The sequence below is a fragment of the Heteronotia binoei genome, chromosome 17, assembly GCF_032191835.1.
Source record: "Heteronotia binoei isolate CCM8104 ecotype False Entrance Well chromosome 17, APGP_CSIRO_Hbin_v1, whole genome shotgun sequence".
NCBI classification, from domain to species: domain Eukaryota; kingdom Metazoa; phylum Chordata; class Lepidosauria; order Squamata; family Gekkonidae; genus Heteronotia; species Heteronotia binoei.
This window is the reverse complement of record NC_083239.1, coordinates 4,843,916-4,863,337: the sequence shown is the minus strand read 5'-3', so window position 1 is coordinate 4,863,337 and position 19,422 is coordinate 4,843,916. Positions and strand designations below refer to the sequence as shown.

Sequence of the window (19,422 nt, the reverse complement as noted above, 5' to 3'; positions counted from 1 at the left end):
ATGCTTGTTCCTGGCTCCGCCCCCAAAGTCTCCTGGCTCTACCCCCAAAATCCCCAGATATTTTTTGAATTGGACTTGGCAACCCTACTTCGATGGACCAAAGGTCTGATTCAGTATAAGGCAGCTTCATATGTTCATATGTTTGGGGAGGGACAGTGGCTCAGTGGTAGAGCATCTGCTTGGGAAGCAGAAGGTCCCAGGTTCAATCCCTGGCATCTCCAACTAAAAAGGGTCCAGGCAAATAGGTGTGAAAAACCTCAGCTTGAGACCCTGGAGAGCCGCTGTCAGTCTGAGAAGACAATACTGACTTTGTTGGACCCAGGGGGGGTTTGATTCAGTATAAGGCAGCTTCATTTGTTCATATGTACCTTTCGTACTGAAGGAGGCCTGCACTACCTTCCATTGTGGTCAGGTGATGAACAGGACACATCAGGGTGTTTCATTGTACTCATTCCTGACTCACATGACTGCTTTTCTCTTTATGGTACATGAAGTTCTGTGAGTCTTACCTCTACTGTAAAAAAAGCCAGACAGGCCCAGTGCAGTATAGTCATCCAGTAAGTTTACGCAGCTAGGCTTTTCTTGCTTCATTTTTTGTCCATACTCTCAAAGGTGTTCCCTTTTTCCTTTCTGCAGCAATCATGTCCAGGGTGATGAGTTCTTTGGATTACAGTAGTTTATGCCCTCAATCTCATGGAATTGTGTTTAATTCAAGACTCCAAGCTACGGCAGACAAATCAGCAAATTTCAGCAGACAGAGCTCTCTTAAATCAGCCTCAAGTAAGTATTCCCATAACTATTCAAATTAAGAGACTTAAGCAGAAATGCAAGGAGTTTTACACTAAAGAGCAAGTTTCAGAGGGACATTTCAGATGCTATACTGTGGGAAAAGGAAGGATAAGGCCCCCTGATCTAATCTAAGATAATTTATCTTCTGCATCACTAACTGATAGATCTAAGTGGGCAGCCATGTTGCTCTGAAGCAGTAGAGCAGAGTTTGAGTCCAGTGGCACTTTTAAGACCAACAAAGTTGCCTTGAAAAAATCTCCATTAACATCAGTTAGCGATAGAAAAAAGTTCTAGTCCAGTGTACGGTTGCCAATCCCCAGGTGGGGGCAGGGGATCCCCCGGTTTGGAGACCCTCCCCCCGCTTCAAGGTCGTCAGAAAGCGGGGGGAGGGGAGGGAAGTGTCTGCTGGGAACTCTATTATTCCCTATGGAGATTTATTCCCATAGAAAATCATGGAGAATTGATCTGCGGGGTATCTGGGGCTCTAGAGGGGCCATTTTGGGGGGTAGAGGCACCAAATTTTCAGTAGAGCATCTAGTGCCTCTCCCCAAAATACCCCTCAAGTTTCAAAAAGATTGGACCAGGGGGTCCAATTCTATGAGCCCCAAAAGAAGGTGCCCCTATCCTTCATGATTTCCTATGGAAGGAAGGCATTGAAAAGGTGTGCCGTCCCTTTAAATGTGATGGCCAGAACCTCCCTTTGGAGTTCAATGATGCTTGTCACAGCCTTGATCTTGGCTCCACCCCTAATATCTCCTGGATCCGCCCCCAAAGTCCCCAGATATTTCTTGAATGGGACTTGGCAACCCTAGTCCGGTGGCACCTTTTAGACCAACTAAGTTTCATTCAAGGTATGAGCTTTTATGTGCAAGCACGCACAAGAAAGCTTATACCTTAACTAAAACTTTGTTGGTCTTAAAGGTGCCACAAGACTCAAACTTCATTGTATCCCTAGCTGGTAGGGCTGTCAACCCCCTGGTCCAGGGGGGGAATCTCCTGCCTGAAAGGTTCTCAACCCGCCGGCCCACATCGGTCCGGTGGGGGGAACCTCCCCCTGCGATGACGTCACCCGGAAGTGACGTCAACAAAATGGCACCGCCCATGCAAGACCACTCTAGGCGTTTCCAGGAAAACTCTATGGTTTTCTCAGGCGCTCTAGCCATTTGGGAGGTTAAAACTCTAGGTACTTTTGCATCATAGAGTTTTAACCTCCCAAATGGCTAGAGTATCTGGGAAAGCCATAGAGTTTTCACAGAAATGCCTAGAGTGGCCCCGCAGGGTCGCCGCCATTTTGATGACGTCACTTCCGGGTGGCATCATTCATCTCGCGCACGCGCGTCGCATGTGTGAATGTCCCCTGTCGGGGGATGAAGAGAACTTGGAAACCCTACTAGCTGGTGTTATTATTTTTTAAGGTAATCCTCCACCAAACCCCGCAAAAACTACTGGGCAGATTTATTCAAATTAATTGTGGGCTGAACCAAGCCAGCCTCTAACCTGCCATCTTCTGGAATGGGTGTGGGGAGCAGGCAAGTGGAATGCATGGCAGTGGAAGCTTGGTTTTCTTTAATTCCTGGGAATGCAGTGAATAGTGAGGAGCAGTTAAGAACTTTAGACACTGTTGAACTACTGTTATCTTTTCGTAAGAATAGGTTAGAAGTGCCGACTGGCCTGAAAAAAAAAGTCCTGTCCTTTTATTAGAGGCATAGTGGGATGTTATTAATTAAGCAGTGTTTTCCTACATACCAGGAAAAGCTTCAGTGGCCTCTATCTACACATTAAGCCTGAGTTAAAGGGATGAGTAGTTTTGTCCAAACCAGTTGGCAGCCTTTGAAATGGTGGATTATTGGAAAAACCTCGTGTCTTCAGGGAGCACTTATTGAAGCTGTGGTGATTAGGAAACTTGCACATTGAGTTGATGGTCAGAAGTTCAAGAACAGCAGCACCAAGACTTTGATTGAGCAGGAATGCACAGGAACACAGTTTCAGCTGGCTTGGTGACAGGGGGTGTGGTCTAATATGCAAACGAGTTCCTGATGGGCTTTTTCTTATTAAAAACCCTGTGTGGAATGATGATGTCAGGGGTGTGTGGCCTAATATGCAAATGAGTTCCTGCTAGACTTTTTCTATTGAAAAATCCCCATGCAGCACAATCCTAAGTATGTCTACTGAGAAGTAAGTCTCATTGTCTTCCGTGGACCTTGCTCTCAAGAAACTGTTAATACATTTTTAGCCTTATTGTGGAAGAAATGCTGTGTTCTGTCTTTGTTCATGGAAAATACCATGGCTAATACTTGTGGTGGACGATCCAGGGATTTTTTTTTGTAGAAAAAGCCCAGCAGGAACTCATATGAACTTATGAAGCTGCCTTATACTGAATCAGACCCTTGGTCCATCAAAGTCAGTATTGTCTTCTCAGACTGGCAGCGGCTCTCCAGGGTCTCAAGCTGAGGTTTTTCACACCTATTTGCCTGGACCCTTTTTTGGAGATGCCAGGGATTGAACCTGGGACCTCCTGCTTCCCAAGCAGATGCTCTGCCACTGAGCCACCATCCCTCCCCTGCTTTCCAGGGTCTCAAGCTGAGGTTTTCACACCTATTTCCCTGGACCCTTTTTTGGAGATCCCGGGGATTGAACCTGGGACCTTCTGCTTCCCAAGCAGATGCTCTACCACTGAGCCATTGTCCCTCCCTAACTCATTTGCATATTAGGCCACACCCCCTGACACCAAGCCATCTGGAACTGCATTCCTGTGTGTTCCTGCTCAAAAAAAGCCCTGACGCTTTCTAAGTGGGATTTCCATGGGTTGGATGCAGATTAAATTTTCCACCAGTGAAATGGAACTTTCCTGCCTTCCCTCTCCCACTTGCAACCAATTGATAGCTACAAAATGATTTTCCTGGGGGATAGGGGACCCTGAGGAATGAGAGAGAGGACATCTACAGTGGGAAGGGGGAATAGGTGAAAACTGCCAATTTAATCTCCATCCTACCACATGTTCAGAGGCAGTATGCTTCAGACTATCACATGGAGAGCCAGTTTAGTGTAGTGGTTAAGTGTGCGGACTCTTATCAGGGAGAACCGGGTTTGATTCCCCACTCCTCCACTTGCACCTGCTAGCATGGCCTTGGGTCAGCCATAGCTCTGGCAGAGGTTGTCCTTGAAAGGGCAGCTGCTGTGAGAGCCCTCTCCAGCCCCACCCACCTCACAGGGTGACTGTTGTGCGGGAGGAAGGTAAAGGAGATTGTGAGCCGCTCTGAGACTCTTCAGAGTGAAGGGCGGGATATAAATCCAATATCTTCTTCTTCTACTTGCAGGAAGGGTGGGATATAAATCCAATTAAAAAAATACTGAGCGCTGTACTGGTGAAGGCTTTTCCTTTCAAACCCTGTTTGTAAACTTCCATGGCTGTCATTGGAAATTAAGTTCTGGATATGTGCCTGTCTTTCTGTATCTGCTGTGGAGTCCTGAAGGATTTCTAACGTGGGGAAATTATGCAACGACTCCTGTACCTGGGTCTCTAAAAATAAGTCTGGTTTCTACCAAGCAGAAGAATGAGCTAAACACTAAAATGTGTTTTATAGCCGCATCTATCAGCTCTGCCCCCAATCCAACGTTGTCCTCAGAGGATATCGATGAGATTTTGCTTCGGAAGATGGCTGCAAAACAAGATGAACTTAAAAAAGCATTTCAGACGGTTGACATTGACCAGACCCTAAAAGTCACCAAGGGTGAATTTAGAAGAGTGCTTGAAACATTCATCTTCCCCCTAACGCAAGAACAATTTGATGGTGTCCTGGCAAAGGTGTGTTTTCTGCTTTTATGAGCTTTCATTCTGGCCATTTACAATTAGAGACAGTGAAGGAAATCTTAGTCATTTATGGATTGAATGTCTAATTTAATGTTTAATCTATGCATATTTGCATAACAAAAATATTCTTAGAGAATGCATAAGAACATAAGAGAAGCCATGTTGGATCAGGCCAACGGCCCATCCAGTCCAACACTCTGTGTCACACAGTGGCAAAAAATCTTATACATACACACACACTGTGGCTAATAGCCACTGATGGACCTCTGCTCCATGTTTTTATCTAAACCCCTCTTGAAGGTGGCCATGCTTGTGGCCGCCACCACCTCCTGTGGCAGTGAATTCCACATGTTAATCACCCTTTGGGTGAAGAAGTATTTCCTTTTATCCGTTTTAACCTCTCTGCTCAGCAAATGCTAAATGATGTGCTCAGCATGATGTGCCGCAGCAGGCATCTTCTGAGATGAAGCAGTTTCTCACACGTGCTAGAGAAGTAAAGTTTCCCTCAAATGATGCTTGCCATCTGCAGTTTTTATAAGCTTGTTCATTTGGGGAATTTTTACCCTGCCCTTTTACTAAAATAACATTTAAAAGGACCGTGAGCGGGCAGTCAGGTGCCACAGTCCTCCTGGCTCAACCAATAGTGATACAGTTCCCACTCTCCTACTCAGCAGAGGGAGAAGGTAGGTGGCGTAGCAGAGTAGGGGACAGAAACATGGCATAGCTGAGGAAATCAGGATCTTGGCTGTCTCTAGGGAGGAGAAGTCCCTCACGAAGCTTCAATGAAGCGCTAGAAAGGAACTCTGGGAGTTCTCCTGACTCTGAGTTACTCCTTACCCTTCTTATTTCTCTCATACGACCAACCCAGTGTGGTGAGGGTAACCGTTTGATGGAACAAAGTGCAGGGGATGTCGATACGCTTAGAGCTCAAGAGGGTGATCTTTAGTGACGCAAGAGTGAAGGTTGCACACAGTATTTGTAAAACCACTATATACAGCAGGGGTCCTCAACCTTTTTAAATAGGGGGCCAGTTCACTGTCCCTCAGACTGTTGGAGGGCCGGACTGCCGTTACTGTACAAGGCCGCGGGCCGTCAGTTCTCCGTCTTCTGCATCTCTCTCCCTTCCCCACACCACACACCCCGGCCTGGGAACTCACCTCACCTCGGTATCACCTCACACTCTGTCTCCGCCGCCTCAGCCCAGTGCCGGAAGTGTGCGTTGCTAACGCGAGTTTAGGTCGAACGTCACTTCCGGTCTGATTTTGCCATAACCCGGCGGGCCGCATAAACGTCCTCAGCGGGCCACATCTGGCCCGCGGGCCGTAGGTTGAGGACCCCTGATATACAGTTTATTTATACACCATTCACTCTCCACTCCGACAATATGCTCCGCTGCTCTCCAACTTCCTTAACCCACACATACCAAAGTGTCCTTGTACATTTATACATTGAGTAACCAATCAGCATCTTGCTGTGTCATGCTGACTGTGCTTCTGGCTGATGCAACCTCTGGCACCCAGCCACCTACTGTCATCTAGATGATCTAGCTTCTAGCATCAGTTTCACTTTCACAGCATGTGCTATAAACTGTCACTCCTGTCATATATAAGCGACAGGGGAATCCATGGACCCTTACTCAGGAATGGAACAATGGGTAATACAAGTATAAATGAAGGAGAACCCTGAGGTCAGATGCTTCCCTAAGACTTATCTGTAACAGGCTCAGCAAACCTAATGGAATTTGGACTGAGATGAGTTTTTGTCACAAATGTCTTCTGATTAATAACAAAACATGTGGGTGCAACAAGCCCTTAGGCTTTCTCCTCCTAAGTTGTGGCAGAAGACATCACAGCAGCGTCTAAGGAAAGCATCACAACAATCAGTCATAAAGCAGCAATTAAAGAACAAAGCAGGAGTCCAGTAGCACCTTTAAGACCAACAAAGTTTTATTCAGAATGTGTATCTTAAAGGTGCTTCTGAACTCCTGCTTTGTTCCGTTGCTTCAGACCGACGTGGCCTGCCCGCCTGGATCGATCTGCAGCAATTAAAGAACAAAACAACAGTAAAACCAGCAACCAGGAATAAGTCAACAGCAGAACAGCAAATCACTATTGTGCTGAGGAATGAATTCAATTTATTTCCGGCCCACAACATTGTCCATAATAAAACAGCTTTTATGGCTGTCCAGAAGAAGGCAAACCAATACTTTTCACTCAATGAGAGGAGAACTCTTTGAGATATTTGGGTTTTCTTTTCTCTGAAGTTTTCCGGTTTTTTTCCCCCCTGGGCCTTTACAGCTGTTTGTAAGATGTACATATGAACATATATATGAACATATGAAGCTGCCTTCTACTGAATCAGACCCTCGGTCCATCAAAGTCAGTATTGTCTTCTCAGACTGGCAGCGGCTCTCCAGGGTCTCAAGCTGAGGTTTTTCACACCTCTTTGCCTGGACCCTTTTTTGGAGATGCCGGGGATTGAACCTGGGGCTTTCTGCTTCCCAAGCAGATGCTCTACCACTGAGCCACCGTCCCTCCCAAATAAATGTAAATACAGCTGCAACCCTTAGTCAGTAAATGAAGGCCCTTTCTACACTTCCTGCCTTCAGTGGCTTTGACTTGCTCCTAATTTTGCTTCGACTCTCGAATAGTCCAGATTTTCCCTTTCAGTCTTTCTACATTCTCAGCTTGCTACTCTCTTCCGTCAGTTTATGCCATTGGGAGGGGAGAAGAATGCCCTGCCTTGTCTCTAGTTCACTTGCTGGCTTTCTGGCTCACATGCAGCCAGGCAGACAAGGTAGGCACATTTATGTGTGCCTCTACTCTCCTATTTTTTTTTCCAAACCTCAAGCAAAGGAAGGGGTGGGAATCTTTCTTGCCAGAGTGAGTGTCCAGCAAGTCATAATCCTCCCCAACTTGAATTTACACCAAACATGCTTTTCAGCACATTTTTTTAAACGAAGCAAACAGCATGTGAGAAGCTTTCTTTGGAAAATCTCTCTGCTGTTGAAGTTACACCATTCTCTTTTCACAGTGGCGCAAAAGAAAAAAAAAGCAGCCTTCAAGTACCCCCTCAAGATGTACTACATATCCCAGCAGGCATTGGGTGAGGGGAGGAGATGCATTCTGTAGGGGGAAAAGTGGGCATGTGATTGCTAGAGGTAATGGGAGGAGATAAGCACTGCGAGGAAACAGTTCTCGTTCAGGAAAGTTTAGAATTTGGCCTGAGGCAAATGAAAGCAAGTGTGGCAACATGTCAAGCGCCAATATTTCCCAATAACAGAGTCCTTTTGTTTTGAATCAAAAGATATGTTTATTTCAGGAAACTCAGGAGCTTTACCAAGGACACAAGCCTTGGGAGTCATGGGGTGCGGTCACACGTACCATTAGTGGCGACACAGCTCCGTCTCGCTGACGGATTAAATATGTTCATCCAGACATCCACATCTGGCAATCGAGTGTCATCCAGGGTCATTCCGACTTGCTGCGGATCAGTGCCGCATTAATTTGACAGCGCAGAAAGTCCGGCCCTTTTTCAAAAAAGCAGCACAAGATCGGCTTTTTCCTGTTTGGACAGCTCACGCGCGATACTGCCCCTTGGAATGTTTACCGCTCCTCCCACCTTTTTTTTTTTTAAAAAGCCCCAGCAGACATGCACATTGCCAGATCATCCGGGAATCTGAGGTGACGCTTCTGCTTCTCCAATCAACACAGGATCGGAGGGGGGGGGGGGAAACATTATCCCACTAATCAGAACAGGAAAAAAAATCTTTTTTTTCAATGTGGAGGATTTCCAGATATCATTGTCACTGCCAATTTCTAGGAAAGTAATTCCTGGCAGTTCCTTGGTTTGAATCGGCAACGTTAATTCCAGAAACTTCCCCCCTTCCTCCCTGCCTCTGAAGCAAGGTTTGATTTCCCACCTCCAAACAGTTGGGTGCATGTTTAATGGACCTCCCCCCCTCCCAGAAATCACCATCTGATCACACATGCTCCAAGAAAAGAGCGTAATAGTATTGGATATCTGATCGCTCAACAACAGAATGAGTCACATTCTTGGATGCTCGTCTGAACAACCCTGCATCGAGTCAATATTCAGCGGTTCAAATTTGAGCGCTACACACCCGCTTTTAATGTGACGTGTGACCGCACCCATGGAGTACCAACGGTTACAAAGTTGCTATATAGGATATCATCAGAGGTTACAATAGAATTGCATACTTGAATCATGGGTTCAAAGGTTACTAAGCAACTATCTATTTACTACTGAAGCATCTTAGGCTATTGAAGACCATCAGAAACATTCTCACACCTCTCTGTGAACAGATAAGGGTTGCCTGTGTGAAACCAGGGAGAGGATACCTTGAGGGACCAACTGCTAGCCTGCACCATAAACATCCCAGGGCCAGATGGCTTTGCTATGTGCCCTCTGGGTTGTAAATAATGGAGGAGAGCCGGGCTGGTGACATGCCCTCTACATAGTAAAATCTAGTCAAGAAATGAGCGCGCTTGACACAACAGCACTTTGAGTAGATCTGGGGCAATCGGAAACTGGCAGATGATTGGACCAAAATAGATGTAGAAGGAGGAGGACAACATGGCAGGAAAGGGGGGGGGGGTGAAAACCGAACGAGATGTGGAAGAGATTTTACAATGCAAAGAAAAACAGCAGTGAATTAGGAGCAAAGCATAGATATAGAAAGGGCCTGAGTTTAGAGATCAACCTAGATAATTGAGCGATCTTAAACAGATCTACTCGGAATCCTACTCAGGTGTAGTCAGTGGGGCTTACTCCCAGGAAAGAAAGCATTTTTAGAATATAAAAACCTCTTGATTGTAGATCCACGTGGGCAACTGCAGGAGAACAAATCTTGAGTCCAGTGATACCTTCAAGACCAACGAAGTTTTTTCCAGGTACGAGCTTTCATGTGCAGGCAGTAATTGAGACAGAGTCTTAATTATTCTTCGGATACTTTGACACATTAGTATCCTACTTTAGCATATTTATTGTTCCACTCTTTTTTTCCTGTAATTAAATCCAAACATTGTGACCTGTAAACTTAGTTTGTTATTGTTATGTAGGCTTTGCATAGATCAAAACATCTACAGTTTATATAAGTATATAAAAAAATTACACACACATATGTAGATTATATATATACTGCTGACTTCCATTTCTATGTGTCTGAGGAAGTGTGCCTGCACACGAAAGCTCATACCTTGAATAAACTTTTGTTGGTCTTCGAGGTGCCACTGGACTCAAAATTTGTTCTACCAATCGATTAGTTAATAGGATAGCACCTGTTCAATGTCAATTGAAATAAGGCTAGATGGCCATCCGACAGCAATGAAGATCCTGTGAATTTAGGGGGAGGGGTTTGTGAGTTTCCAGCATTGTGCAGGGGGTTGGGCTAGATCAGGGGTCCTCAACCTACGGCCCGTGGGCCAGATGCGGCCCGCTGAGGACGTTTATGCGGCCCGCCGGGTTATGGCAAAATCAGACCGGAAGTGACGTTCGACCTAAACTTGCGTTAGCAATGCACACTTCCGGCACTGGGCTGAGGCGGCGGAGACAGAGTGTGAGGTGATACCGAGGTGAGGTGAGTTCCCAGGCCGGGGTGTGTGGTGTGGGGAAGGGAGAGAGATGCAGAAGACGGAGAACTGACGGCCCGCGGCCTTGTACAGTAACGGCAGTCCGGCCCTCCAACAGTCTGAGGGACAGTGAACTGGCCCCCTATTTAAAAAGGTTGAGGACCCCTGGGCTAGATGACCCTAGAGGTCCCTTCCAACTCTATGATTCTAAGATTTGTTTCTGAGTCCAACTCAAAGTGCTGGCTTTGGTCTTTAAGAGCCCAAAACAGTACAGGACCTGGTTTGAAAGACTGCTGCTGCCCACAAAAACTTACTGTGAGCTGATGCCAGCATAGGGTTGCCAATCCCCAGTTGGAGGCAGGGGATCCCCTGGATTAGAGGCCCTCCCTCCGCTTCAGGGTTATCTGAAAGCAGGGCGGGGGGAGGAAATATCTGCTGGGCACTCTCTTATTCTCTATGCAGACTGATACCCATAAGGTATAATGGAGAACTGATCTGTGAGTATCAAGGGCTTGCGGGGGGGGGGCTGTTTTTGGAGGTGAAACCACAGCATCTGGTGCCTCTCCTCAAAACAACCCCCCACACACACATTTCAAAAAGATTGGGCCAGGGAGTCCAGTTCTACGAGCCCCAAAAGAAGGTACCCCTATCCATTATTTCCAGATGGAGGAAAGGCATTTCAAAGGCATGCGGTCCCTTTAAATGTGATTTCCAGAACTCCCTTCAGAGTTCAGTCATGCTTATTACACCCTTGCTCCTGGCTCCACCCCCAAAGACTCCTGGCTCCATCCCAAAGTCCCCAGATATATCTTGAGTTGGACTTGGCAACCTTATGACCCACCACCTCATGGGAGTTCGGGGGGGGGGGGAGGGTGGACTTACAATGGTTTTCCTCCTTTCTCCGGGGACGGGGACAAAGGGTAGGGTAGGCTTCCTTGCGGCATCTACTTATATGTGGAGTGCCGCAGGGAGCCATTATCTCGCCAATATTATTTAACATCTATATGCACCCCCTTGCCCAGATTGCCCAAGGTTTTGGGCTGCGTTACCTCTAGTACGCTGATGACACCCAGCTCTATCTGTTGATGAGTGGCTGGCCAGTTGCCACCCCCTGAACAACTGTCCGAGGCACTGGGAGCCGTGGCTGAGTGGTTACAACAGAGCCAGCTGAAGCTGAATCCAGCTAAGATGGAGGCCCTGTACCTGGGTCGGGGTGGGGTGAGTATGTGCATCCATCTCCCAGCTTTGGACGGTGCCACATTGGTGCCAGCCCAACAGGTGAAGAGCTTAAGAGTGACCTTGGATGCCTCCCTTTCCGTGGAGGCCCAGATCACAATGGTTGCCAGGTCTGCCTTTTGTTATCTTCGGCAGATCAGGCAGCTAGCACCATATCTATCCCCCCCAGGACCTGGCTACAGTGATCCATGCAATGGTCACTTCCAGACTAGACTACTGTAACTCACTCTATGCTGGCTTGCCCTTGAGGCTGATCTGGAAACTGCAGCGGTGCAGAATGCGGCAGCTCGCCTGCTGACTGCACCACCTCTATGGTTGGGCATTCGGCCGGCGCTCTGCAGTCTGCACTGGCTGCCCATTGAGTACCGGATCCACTTCAGGGTTTTAGTTTTAATGTTTAAAGCCTTATGCGGCCTGGGACTTGGGGAGGGATGGTGGCTCAGTGGTAGAGCATCTGCTTGGGAAGCAGAAGGTTCCAGGTTCAATCCCTGGCATCTCCAAAAAAGAGTCCAGGCAAATAGGTGTGAAAAACCTCAGCTTGAGACCCTGGAGAGCCGCTGCCAGTCTGAGAAGACAATACTGGCTTTGATGGACCGAGGGTCTGATTCAGTAGAAGGCAGCTTCATATGTTCATATGTTTGGGGAGGGACGGTGGCTCAGCGGTAGAGCTCTGCTTGGGAAGCAGAAGGTCCCACGTTCAATCCCCGGCATCTCCAACTAAAAAGGGTCCAGGCAAATAGGTGTGAAAAACCTCAGCTTGAGACCCTGGAGAGCCGCTGCCAGTCTGAGAAGACAATACTGACTTTGATGGACCAAGGGTCTGGTTCAGTATAAGGCAGCTTCATATGTTGTATCTGTGGGACCGTCTCCTCCCATATATGCCCAGGAGGTCTTTACATTCGACCTCCCAACATCTGTTGGCTGTCTCCGGACCAAGAGACGCCGCCTTGCCTCAACTAGGGCTGGGGCTTTTTCAGTCCTGGCCCCAATCTGGTGGAATTAGCTCCCTACAGAGATCGGGCCCTACCTGGCTTATTAGCCTTCCATAGGATCTGTAAAATGGAGCTGTTCGCCAAGCTTTTAGTTGAGGCTGCGGGCATATATTCTTGATCTGGTTGGCCTCCCCTGCCGGCACGGTCACCTGTGCTATTAAAATGGAATAATATCTGCCATCTCTATGGGATAACATCTTATCACGATGTGAGACAGCCAGGCTGGGAAATAGGTAGGGTTGCCAATCCCCAGGTGGGGGCAGGGGATCCCCCGGTTTGGAGACCCTCCCCCGCTTCAGGGTCATCAGAAAGCAGGGGGAGGGGAGGGAAATGTCTGCTGGAACTCTATTATTCCTATGGAGATTTATTCCATAGAAAATCATGGAGAATTGATCTGCGGGTATCTGGGGCTCTGGGGGGCTGTTTTTTTGGGGTGGAGGCACCAAAATTTCAGTATAGCATCTAGCGCCTCTCCCCAAAATACCCCCCAAGTTTCAAAAAGATTGGACCAGGGGGTCCAAATTCTATGAGCCCCAAAGAAGGTGCCCCTATCCTTCATTATTTCCTATGGAAGGAAGGAATTGAAACGGTGTGCCGTCCCTTTAAATGTGATGGCCAGAACTCCCTTGGAGTTCATTTATGCTTGTCATAGCCTTGATCTTGGCTCCACCCCTACTGTCTCCTGGCTCCACCCCAAAAGTCTCCTGGCTCCACCCCCAAGTCCCAGATATTTCTTGAATTGGACTTGGCAACCCTAGCAATAGGTGATGATATGGAATTTTTTCTGAGTGCTGTTGTTTGTTTATAAAATGTTTTTTATTGTATTTTATTGTTTTATCATATGTTGTACTACTCCCTGAGCCTATGGGGAATGGGCAGATAGAAATATACTTAAATAAATAAAATAAAATAAAATAATCAGCGCTCGTCCTCTTCTTTAATGGCCATGAAAAGTGAGCTAAAATTGGGTGGCAACAGGCAGGTCTTTCCCCCTTGCAATCGTCAAACTTTGGAATTCCTACCCAGGAGAATGGAATATTGGACGTACCATGAAGGTTCCCTTTAGAGAAGTCTGAGATGTTTGTGAACTCTCCTTCCTATGATCCTTCAAGGCAACAAGTAGATTGATTTTTTAAATCTCCAGTGAAGAGGGAATGCCTGCCTCCTTCTGTTTTTTTTCCTCTTTCCCTGCAAGCAGAGGATTCCTGGAGACCACCATGATTTTCCTTTGTCCTGGAGCTCTCTGGTTGCTTTCTTTTTTCTCAAGTGTCTCTTCCAAATGACAGACTCTCCAAAAGATGCAAAGCAGCTCTTTTCTAGGTTAGGTTTCTAGGACTCCATGAACCACCCTGCACCAAATCATCCTGTTCATATTAGACACAAAGAGTTGCTCCACCTTTTCCTCAGAAGACTCAGACAGGGAGGAGGGGGGATTGTGGATGAGGACTTCCCCCCTCCCACGGGTACAACATTCCAAGCAGCCTTTTTCAGTGGAAGAATCCCTTCACTTCTCTGTAAAGCCCTTAAAATGCTCAAGATCTCAGCCTCAAGCAGAAGAACTATCTGACTCAAAAACAACTCTGATTATGGGGTTGGGATGCAGAGCTTCTGTCTCATGCTAAGAAACGACGGCCTGCTTTCCTTTTACCTCATTTTTTCACCTAGAAGTTAATGAATTGGGGCATGCTACTCACTCAGAGTCTCCACATAGGCCACTTCAGAAAGAAGAAGATATTGGATTTATATCCCGCCCTCCACTCCAAAGAGTCTCAGAGCGGCTCACAATCTCCTTTACTTTCCCCTCCCCCACAACAGACACCCTGTGAGGTAGATGAAGATATTGGATTTATATCCCGCCCTCCACTTCGAAGAGTCTCAGAGCGGCTCACAATCTCCTTTCCCTTCCTCCCCCACAACAGACACCCTGTGAGGTAGATGAAGATATTGGATTTATATCCCGCCCTCCACTCCGAAGAGTCTCAGAGCGGCTCACAATCTCCTTTACCTTCCTCCCCCACAACAGACACCCTGTGAGGTAGATGAAGATATTGGATTTATATCCCGCCCTCCACTCCGAAGAGTCTCAGAGCGGCTCACAATCTCCTTTCCCTTCCTCCCCCACAACAGACACCCTGTGAGGTGGGTGGGGCTGGAGAGGGCTCTCACAGCAGCTGCCCTTTCAAGGACAACCTCTGCCAGAGCTATGGCTGACCCAAGGCCATTCCAGCAGGTGCAAGTGGAGGAGTGGGGAATCAAACCCGGTTCTCCCAGATAAGAGTCCACACACTTAACCACTAAACCAAACCAGCTCTCCTGTACCTCTTTCTGTTTTAGGACTAGTAGACTCCTCCAGGTCTTCACAGTGGATAGTCTGAAGGCAGGCCTAGCTTCCTGCCTGAAAGGGTGAGGTATCTTTAAAGGATGCAAGCAGCCATAAAACTTATGCTACACGTCATACATTTCAATAAGTAATGTTTTATAAAGGCTTCCTTTGTAGCTAGGGCACCCGTCTTTTGCTCAAGAAAATTGTTCAGGTAATATCCAGGCTTGACTAAATAATCTGTCAGTTCACCTCCCCAGTCACGAGAGAGCAGCATACTTCATTTCAGATACCAGTCTTGGAAGTTTTCAGGCTGAGCCGTGGCTTCTGCAGGTACACGCTCACAGGAATCTGTGACTGAAGCCTTCTGGACCACCAATGACTTCATCAAAGCCCCTTGGCCATTTCAAACTGTTTGACAAAACCCTTGATGAGATCTTAGCTTTAAGAAGAAGGCCATGCTGTTTTTAAGTTGGAGAGAGGACTAGAAATCCAAGCATTACAGCTCCCAGTCCTTCCTGTCTTATTCGTCCTTACCTAGATTCCATAATGACTATAAAAAATCTTCCTGGTCCAGAGCCAGGCAATGATATGGGGCAGCCAATCAGCCTCATTTCTCCAGCCAAAACATTGCCCTGGGTAAAGTAAGCAAACATCCACAGTTCAACGGATGCCAGACACCTGCTGGTGGAGGGCAGCTACAGCTTTGCCAAGGTCTGTAATCTCACCGCATCTGACTAGTGGGCTCAAAAGACCATCTCCCATGGATATTCACTTGAATTAATTTCAGTCCTATAGGACAGATTTGTGAACTCTCCAGTTCCAAGGACTCCAGAAAAACTGCAGCAAACCATAGATACCATGGATCATCTGCTGAGGATCAGTTCCATCACATGTAAGATGCTGAGATGACTATTCAGTCTCCCTATCCCCCCACCCCCGGTGCCGAAACACAGCAGGGACTTGAGGCCATCTTGTACTTCAGGTACCTCAACAAGTATTTCAGGAACAGGAAATGCAGTTGGAGACCTTTTAAAATTATTTTAGATGAAATTCTGCAAGGGAACTTCTTCACATCCATAGGTCAGACATAAACATACCTTCATGTAGAAGAACATTGAAGAAGATATTGGATTTATATCCCGCCCTCCACTCCAAAGAGTCTCAGAGCGGCTCACAATCTCCTTTACCTTCCTCCCCCCCCCCCAACAACAGACACCCTGTGTGGTAGATGAAGATATTGGATTTATATCCCGCCCTCCACTCTGAAGAGTCTCAGAGCGGCTCACAATCTCCTTTCCCTTCCTCCCCCACAACAGACACCCTGTGAGGGAGATGAAGATATTGGATTTATATCCCGCCCTCCACTCCGAAGAGTCTCAGAGCGGCTCACAATCTCCTTTCCCTTCCTCCCCCACAACAGACACCCTGTGAGGTGGGTGGGGCTGGAGAGGGCTCTCACAGCAGCTGCCCTTTCAAGGACAACCTCTGCCAGAGCTATGGCTGACCCAAGGCCATTCCAGCAGGTGCAAGTGGAGGAGCGGGGAATCAAACCCGGTTCTCCCAGATAAGAGTCCGCACACTTAACCAAACTGGTACTCATCTTTCCAGCCTACAAATATTTCCTGAGGTTCAGCTATAGTAACCTTTATTTCCAATTCAAGGCAATGCTGCTCAGCTCCTCAAATGCTTTCAAAGTGGTGATACTGCTGGAGGATCACCAGAGAAACAGCATTTACATCCTCCCTTACCTAGACTTGTTCTCATAACATTACTGACCAAGATGTAAGGCTCTCTCTCACACACAAAAAATATCGTTTGGAAGATCTCAGTTTTCTAATAAATCATCTGAAGAGTCAGCTTGTTTCATCCCAGGAGACTAAAGACTTGGGAGTGTGGATTTACTGAGTACAGCGCAAGCTATTCTTTCCTGCAGACAAGGACAGGTGACCCCATAGGGTTTCCAAGGCAAGAGACAAATAGAGGTGGTTTATAGTTGCCTGCCCCTGCATCGCAGCCCTGGACTAGTCTGGGCCATCCAGGTCAGGTCAGAGTCTCCTGTTCCACTCTAAGAACATAAGAGAAGCCATGTTAGATCAGGCCAATGGCCCATCTATTCCAACACTCTGTGTCACATAAGAACATAAGAGAAGCCATGTTGGATCAGGCCAGTGGCCCATCCAGTCCAGCACTGTGTCACATAAGAACATAACAGAAGCCATGTTAGATCAGGCCAATGGCCCATCCAGTCCAACCCTCTGTGTCACATAAGAACAGAAGAGAAGCCATGTTAGATCAGGCCAATGGCCCATCTATTCCAACACTCTGTGTCACATAAGAACATAAGAGAAGCCATGTTGGATCAGGCCAGTGGCCCCTCCAGTCCAACACTCTGTGTCACATAAGAGAAGCCATGTTAGATCAGGCCAATGGCCCATCCATTCCAACACTCTGTGTCACATAAGAACATAAGAGAAGCCATGTTGGATCAGGCCAATGGCTCATCCATTCCAACACTCTGTGTCACAAAGTGGCCAAAAAAAAATTATATACACACACACACACACACACACACACACTGTGGCTAATAGCCACTGATGGACCTCTGCTCCATATTTTTATCTAATCCCCTCTTGAAGGTGGCCATGCTTGTGGCCGCCACCACCTCCTGTGGCAGTGAATTCCACATGTTAATCACCCTTTGGGTGAAGAAGTACTTCCTTTTATCCATTTTAACCTGTCTGCTCAGCAATTTCATCGAATGCCCACGAGTTCTTGTATTGTGAGAAAGGGAGAAAAGGACTTCTTTCTCTACTTTCTCCATCCCATGCATTATCTTGTCAACCTCTATCATGTCACCCCGCAGTCGACGTTTCTCCAAGCTAAAGAGCCCCAAGCGTTTCAACCTTTCTTCATATGGAAAGTGCTCCAGCCCTTTAATTATTCTAGTTGCATTCTAGTCATGACTTCTATAGTGGGTCCTCTTCTTTTTCAGAAACACAAGGCTCTCAAGCTTCATTTCAGAGTATCCTAGAAGCAGTGCCTTCTGAATGTAGATGGTGAAGCGACACCTCTTTCGAGGAAAACCAGTTCAAGTTTCCCTATACATGCAATTCTCAATTGATGCAACCTGTTCAGTTGGGGAGTCTCTGCTGTCTCTAGGCCATGTTCAGGGCACTTGAACACGCTGAGATTTCTCCCAGAGCATCAGCCTTCTGGAGCTCTGAGCTATCTGTCTAACCCTATCTCCATTCCAGGATCAGATTGCTAACCTCAGCGTCCTTGTCCAGATGGACAACAGCACAAGTCCACATAAAATGGCAGGAGGGCATCAGGTCCAGGATCCTGCTGCAGAAGATTGCAGCTCTTCTGTTTTGGGCTGAGATTAATTTAGCTTGTTTAAGAGCAGAATACGTAACGGACTCTCACAGGGTGCAGGAAGATTGGTTCATTCACAGTCATCTGAACCCTGGGGAGTGGACACTGAGAAACCAGCTGTTTTCAACAGCTAACAAATTTTGGAACCTAGGGCGTTTTCGCACAGGGCTTACCCCGGAGCGACGTCCCTCTTCACTGTGCAGCGTCTGCGTGGATTTCGCACCAACTGCTCCGCAGAACCCGGAAGAGCCGCAAAGTGCCGCGGCTTTTGCGTCGCAAATGTAAACCGCCAAAAACCAGTTTACATTTGCGACGCAAAAGCTTCGGCTCTTTGCGGCTCTGCGGAGCAGTTGGTGCGAAATCCGCGCAGACGCTGCGCGGTGAAGAGGGACGTTGCTCCGGGGTAAGCCCTGTGCGAAAACGCGCCTAGCTATAGATCTGTTCTCAAAAGTTGATAACACCAAGCTTCCACATTTTCCACATTTTTTTTCTTGGTTTAATTGCTGTATGGCAGAACAGATGGTTGCCTGATGACACCGTAACCAAGGAACCTACTAGACACATTTCACTCATTGCATTGCTCCCCAAGAACTTGAGAAAGCTGAAACAGGAAACAGCCTAGGTGATTTGTATAGCTGCAATGTGGCCCGAGAGACCGTGGCTCTCCAGTCTCCTATCACTGCTCAAAGCAACCTCTGTGGCGACTACCTAGACATGCTGATGCAAGGTTCAGTTTCCCCATCCCAGTTCCAGGTAGCTCAGACTGATCACTGAGTGGGAAATCTTGCTTAAAGATGGTTTCTTTACACTGGCAATAAAACCAGTCCTTGCTTCCAGAAAATCGTCCGCTACTTGTCTGCATGACTGTACCTGGAAGACTTACATAAGGTACTGTAGAAGGAAAGTCAGTGATCCAAGGGCCTCAATCTACCCCATGCCACATCCTTTCTTCTGGATGCCATAGAGTGAGTCCCGACATGCTATATAGACAGGTGGGCTCCTATCCTGCCTGTCCTGTCCTATCCTTTACTGGAGGATTGATAGTGTCTCGACACCCTAAGGTTCTTGCATGACACACGGAACTGTATGACAGTTTCCATCATGGAGACTATACGTTGTGTTGCAAGCCCTCACCAAGGCTCCATTCAAAGCAGCAAGGGAGACTATGCTCAAGTCCGTCATCATTCTTGGTGGCAAGTTACATTGGCTAGGAGGGTGCATTTTTCATGGCTAAGGGATTGTATGTATTCCATAGAATAAAGTGGTACTCTGTACTACATATATATATATATATATATATGTATG

General features: G+C 47.2%; 1 protein-coding gene across 1 annotated transcript in view; it reads left to right on the top strand.

Moving 5' to 3' along the window:
* Window positions 1-488: 488 nt before the first annotated feature.
* Window positions 489-19,422, top strand: part of EFCAB6 (EF-hand calcium binding domain 6) — a 268,908-nt gene continuing 249,974 nt past the window's right edge. The window contains exons 1-3 of the mRNA XM_060258537.1: window positions 489-498; window positions 637-780; window positions 4,374-4,594. Coding sequence (XP_060114520.1) covers window positions 489-498; window positions 637-780; window positions 4,374-4,594 — 375 coding nt within the window. The remainder of the gene's footprint in view (window positions 499-636; window positions 781-4,373; window positions 4,595-19,422) is intronic.